This window comes from Rattus rattus, chromosome 2 (assembly GCF_011064425.1).
Source record: "Rattus rattus isolate New Zealand chromosome 2, Rrattus_CSIRO_v1, whole genome shotgun sequence".
Classification (NCBI taxonomy): domain Eukaryota; kingdom Metazoa; phylum Chordata; class Mammalia; order Rodentia; family Muridae; genus Rattus; species Rattus rattus.
In genome coordinates this window covers 5,939,646-5,945,645 of record NC_046155.1, presented here as the reverse complement: position 1 = coordinate 5,945,645, position 6,000 = coordinate 5,939,646, and the positions used below count along the sequence as shown (strand labels likewise).

The following is a 6,000-nucleotide window of genomic DNA, read 5'->3' as shown; positions in this document are numbered from 1 at the left end:
GCTTTCTGCACTCTTTTATGTTATTTATAGTTTCTAAGTTATTCCTCTCTTCATTTCTTCTCAGTCCAGATCTTTTTAGCTCAGTTTTACTTAGCTCAGTTCTCCTTAGCCCAAACCTGACTCTTCAGCTCAGTCCCTCTCCAGCTCAGTCCTTCTGTGTATCTTCTCTTTGTCCTCAGCACTTAAACATCTTTCCAAATACATAATCACATGTTACAAAGTTCATCACAAGTTCATATGAAAGATCAAAGCATAAATTGAAATAGAAGTTTACAACCGAGAATGTTTACATGAATATCCATCAGGAGTAATTATCTGGCTAACCATTCATCACCAGTGTCAGCTCTACAGGTTCACTGAAGGTCTAAAACCATACCTAAGTTGTTAGTGAAGTTTTGTATAGATAAACCCAGTCAATGTTTTATCCTTTGTCCTTGAACCTGTAATAAATCATTTGTTCTCTTTTTATGACCTTGATAACTGTATTACAACCTCTTGGAATGTGCTCTGAGTGGGAGAAAATCTGGTTACTATCTAAGAGCAATTAACTAGTGACACCAGACTGGGAGACTGGCAGAGTTCTCACTGCAGTTTTAATTGTCAGAGAAAGACTTAATAGCGGTCCCACTATAAAAGAGCTTAACAATCACGTTATAATTTTAGGAATTTTTATAGGATCATAGTAAGACTTAAGAGGTCATCTATTTGTCTATATAGCATCACTAAGAGACAGTACATCTTCGTACATCTGCAGAGATCTGCTCTAAAGGGATGTGCTATTACTCAATGATTGTGATATATGTCTAATGATAACAAGAGGAAAAGCATTTTAATAGCAGGAATCTTTCCCAAAATGAATCCTTTACACCCTTGCTTAATAAGGGCGAACCAGTCCCAGATTATATAATAATCCGAGGCAGGCCATTTCAGGATGATCACCTGCTAGTTATTAGCTTGTCCTGTTATGGTTCCTGACACCTTCGCCCCTGCTTACAAGAGGAAGCCACAAAGTCCTGAGGACCAGAGCTGGACCATGGCAGAGGTTTGAGCAAGACTGGGATCCCCTGGCAGCTACGAGGGCAGGGCAGGTGGGTGTATGAGTCACTATCTACACTCGGCTCATGGGGAGGGATATCCCCCCACTACTTGACTGAGACTCTTCCCCTAGAGCCCTGTTTAGGGCTACCTGCAGTGGCTCCTTCCTGAGCTGCCTGCCCTTCAGGTAGTACAAGAGGGGCTTTGCACTGCTGTCAATGCAGGCCAGGAGGGTGGCCAGTGGGAAGAAAAAGGGAAGCAAGAATTTTATGACTGGCCGCAGGCACCAGTAGAAAACCAGGGGCAGGCGACAGAAGAACAGAAGGATCCCGGAGCACTGGGCCAACTTGCAGAATTTGGGGGGTAGCTGTGAAGAACAGCAGTTCCCAAAGACTAAGAGAAACAGGCTTGCACCACACGCCGTGCTAGCAAGCACCCCTAGCCAGACAACGCTGACCCAGTGGTACTTGAGGCAAACCAGCAGACTCATTCCATTGTACAGCAGGCCACAGGCATTGGCTGGCAGCAGCACCGCCAGCATGGTCAGGGCCCAGATCACGAGGCAGAGGACGAATGAAGTGTACCTGGGGCGGCAGTTGGGGCCACAAAAGGAGGGGAGCATGTAGGAGAGGCAGCAGTCCACACTGAAGGCAGACAGCAGCCAGAGCCCTACAGCAAACCACAGGAAGGTGACCGGGAAGTAGAGTGTGTCCTCATAGCCCGACACGATCTTGGCAATAGAGAAGCCAACTTGACAGGAGAGGAAGAGGAAATCAGCGGCGGCCAGGTGCAGCAGGTAGGTGTTGAAGGGGCCCTTCTTGATGCGCAGACCGAGGTGCCAGAGCAGCAGCGTGTTGCCCGCCAGCCCTGCAAGGCTGACAATGAGGCTGAGGAAGAAGAGCACTCTGTTGAAGGTGCCCCAGATATTGAATATGGACAGCATCCTGGCTGGCTTCCGTGGGTGCTCTGGACAGTGTTCACTACCCAGTCGCTGTGCCCCTAGTGTGAAAGGCAAGAGATCATGAGCGTCCAGAGTCTGAGTTGTCTCAGGCCCCGTTCTGGCTTTATGTGAATTTGTCCAGGGTAACCCCTAACAGCTTCCATGCTCAGAGGCAGCATTCTCTGCCCTCGTCCTGGTTAGGCAACCCTTCCTGAGGTAGGAGCCCCCTGGCAGAGGCCCACCACATTCAGGCCAAGGGGCCATGGGTGGAGGGACTCCCCTTTCTTTTTAACTATGGTACTGGTCTGAGGGCTCTTCCTCCAAGGCTCTAATCACACCCACCCCAGGGTCTCTGATAGTGCCTGGTGTGACCCCAGAACACTGAATTCCGCGCTAGGTGAGGCTTCAGGGGACTTTCCCCACACTGTCCTTCTGGAGAATGACCTTAATTCTACACGGTCCTGTGGGACTGTGACTAACTCTGAAGGTTCATATTAGAGTCTGGGACATTGGCCATGGGTCTCGGGGCCCCTGGTCTTCTTGGGGAACAAGTAGGAAATCTCCTGGGGGTCTCAAGGAGGTGCATCTCAGAGCAGCACCTCTTTCCACAGGGCCCACAGTGGACCTTGTCCAAGGTACAGGGATGTACCAGATATGTGGACCCAGGTTCTGGAGACAAGAAATACTGGGGAGGACCATCAATAGGAAAGAACAGATGGGGGCTGGGAGAACGGGGGTGGGGGAGTGAGAAGGACAGATGGATAAATGGAGAATAGAGGCAGAGATAAAGAGATAGGGGCATTCATGGGAAGACATAGTCAGAGATGGAAAGAGACAGAGACAGTGACAGAGTACACCCTGTGTACTTTGTGTATGACCCTCATTCCTGGACTGGGCTGTGTCCCCTACCCAGGAGACCACCCTAGCTATCTCTGCATTCACTGAGATGCACCCTACATCAGTCCCTGATTCCTCTCGCAGGACCAAACCTTCTGCACTGTCCTGATAAGTATAGCCTACCATCTCACCACACCAAGCATCCTTCCTGGTACCTCCAGGGGATGGAGGTTCAACCTACCAGCCCAGCTGTCAGGGTCAGAATGCAGGTCCTCAGGACCTTGAAATTAAGGACTGGCCCTTCACAATCATAGTGGTGACAGAGGCAAGACTCTTCCTCTCTGTGAGCCCTCAGGGTGTTAATCCAGATGTCTACTCCTGTGTGGATTCTGGCTGCTGGAGGAGGCAAGGCTAGATCTGAAAGGGGATGCAGTGGGTGGGTTGGGGCATCTTCCTCATCCTTGTTTTCCAATGGACCCGGAGCTATGAATTCCAGGCCTGAGCCTCAACTTCCAAGGCTCCCTTAACTGCCTTCCCCATACGGTCCCTTTCAGAGGACATCCTCAGAGCCACCAGCACCCCCCTGAGAGCCAGGCAGACAGGTGTTGTAGAGGGTAAGAGAAGGGGTGCTCCATGCTTGGAGGAGCAGGTAGAGGGGCAGACTAACCTTACCTGCTGGCTGCCTGCTGACAGTGGCTGTGTTCAGCTCGCTCAGCCCACACTTGTTGTCTTGAGCTCCTCCTGGACCCTAAATCCCCTCCTGTCCTCTGAGGCTGGCTCCTGCCAGTTCCTTAGAAGTGGGCGGGCGTGTCACCCTTTCACGGGAATCAAAGAAATGACCTCAAACAGAGCTGTTAGTGTGGGAGTCTCCTCCTCTTCATCTGGGAGACGGAACCAGAGAGCCTTGCACTCGGTCCTGGAGTGATCTCTGGTCTTAGGTGCTCAGGACCAAAGAGGACTTGAGTTTTGATCCCGAGCACCTGTAATAAAAGATTGGCATGATGGTGCATGCTTGTGACCTCAGTACTGGGAGATGGGGACCAGAGGACTCTTGGGACTTGGTATTCAGGTGGCCATTCCAGTCAGTGTGTTTGGTGCAAAGTCTTATCTTTAAAAAATAAGGTATTGGGCCAGTGAGAGAGCTCAGTGGGTAAAGGTGCTTGCTGCCAAGCCTGACAACTTAGGTTCAATTCCAGGGATCCACATAGGAGAAAATTGATTCCTAAAAGTTTCCCTCTGATCTGTATACATGTGGTGGCATATTTGTGTGCAGACACACAGATAAACTTAAAACATATTTAAGCCAACTGTGGTGGTCCACACCTTTAATCCCAGCACTTGGGAGGCAGAGGCAGACAGATTTCTGCAAGTCTACACAAAGTTCCAGGTCAGCCAGGGCAGTACAGTGAGATGTCTCAAAACAAAATTAGCACGGAATTTAAAGCGTTTTTTAAAGTGCAGAGTAATTAAGAAGTCACACACCCAGGGTTGACCCCTAGGCAGCACATGCACCTGCACAGATGTGCACATAAACTCACATGACTGTTGGAAAAGAACAGGGAGAGGCAGGCAGAGCTGGGACTGCACAGTGAGGTATTTTGGAGAATTTACTGGCAGGGGAAGGTTCTGGGGAACTGGGCAAACAAGCATTGAGTGGGTTAAGACAGAAGTATGCTCTCAGGCCTGAAGATCTCTGGTTTATCCTCAGATTTCATCAAAAGCCAGGCGCATCCTCCAAGTCATCCAGCACATGTGCTTTCATGGATCTGTGTTATGATTTGCTAAGGAAATATACAGGAAAATCCATCTTATGGTGACTCAGACAGCTGTGACTCAAGATGGCCTCCATTATGTCAAGCCAGGTCCATGCTCTGTTCTCTGTGGGATGCACCCTTTCAATACACACAAGCACTGTGCAGCCCCAAATCTCCCCAACTTTTCATTGTTCAGGTGGGGCTTTGTTGTTCTTCTTCAGGGCGTTGCCCTTGAGGATTAATATAATTGCCACATTGTGCTGGTACTGTGAGGTGATCTTCTGGCTTTTTAGAGGCATCCACAGCAGCAGGAGAGCCTGTGCACCACTGAAGCAGGCAGCAGGGAGACAACCGAGTACTTGGCACCTTTCCTATGACAGAGTGGGATTGGATAGGGCTTTGATCTTGATTTTCCCATGTGCCACAGACTTGACATTCTCTGTGGATGAGGTTTGGCCTGTGGGCTGTCACTAACAGCTGCTGTGTGAATGTGACCAGAAGCGCATGTGTGATTTAACACCTCAGGCCCTGGGCTAGAAAGACGGCTCAGGAGCTGAAGGTCTCACTGCTCTTGTGGAAGACCTGAGTCTTCACAATGGAAGCATTGAGGTTCCATGATTGAACCAACTAAAGGGAGAACGGACTCATCCTGGATGTCAGAATGGGGACTGTCTTCCCTTGTACCCATGTAAACCCCAATGTGTCTTATCCCAAGTGTTCTGAGGTCACCAGGCTACCTGTTTGCTCTATGAGACCATTGGGTCATGTTTGGCATGAGTGGCAATCTGTTAAACTTCTGAGACTACCCAGGATGTTCTCAAGTATCTTTAGGTCCAGAGAAAGCTAAGGTCAGTGTCCTCATGTGATTAAACCTACCTCCCCAACCTCCAGCCCTGACACAGTGCTGCCTGCTGACCAGGGTACTCATACCTGGAATCATTCATGAGTCATATGACCCCAATGTTTCTATATCTTGCCCTTCCCCTACCCCCAATTTAATTTACGTGAGTGTGTGTGTGTGTGTGTGTGTGTAGCATGTGTATTGAGGTCAGAAGATGACTTGTGGGAGGCAGTTCTCTCCTTCCACCATATGGGTTCTGGAGTTTGGAGTCAGGTTGTCAGGCTTGGTGGCAATACCCATTAAACCGTGTTATCACTCCTGTTGCACAGCATTATCCTCCCATCCTTTGAGCCAAACCTCTGCCATCTTTATGAGGACAGCTGTATCTGTATGACAAGAATCATTCCAGATGGACTTGTCAAGTTAGAAGTTCTCTCATAGAAAGAGGGACTAGGGAGGGTCATGGGAACCTTACCTCAGTATCCAGTCAACGTCCCCCAATCCCAGCCATGTGGATACATTTCTTCCCAAACTGCAGGTCTTCAGGGTCCAGAGTAGAGTGTGTAATCAGGAAGGCTGTGGGGAGGGTTTCC

At 49.4% G+C, this 6,000-nt stretch overlaps 1 protein-coding gene across 1 annotated transcript; it reads right to left on the bottom strand.

Moving 5' to 3' along the window:
• Positions 1 to 401: 401 nt before the first annotated feature.
• On the bottom strand, positions 402 to 3,632 carry LOC116893613 (mas-related G-protein coupled receptor member G). The gene is made up of 2 exons (XM_032895321.1): positions 3,485 to 3,632; positions 402 to 2,034 (listed from the first exon to the last, which is right to left on the bottom strand). Exon 2 carries the CDS (start codon positions 1,976 to 1,978, stop codon positions 1,109 to 1,111), a length of 870 nt encoding a protein of 289 aa, XP_032751212.1. The 5' UTR covers positions 1,979 to 2,034; positions 3,485 to 3,632; the 3' UTR covers positions 402 to 1,108.
• Positions 3,633 to 6,000: the final 2,368 nt, after the last annotated feature.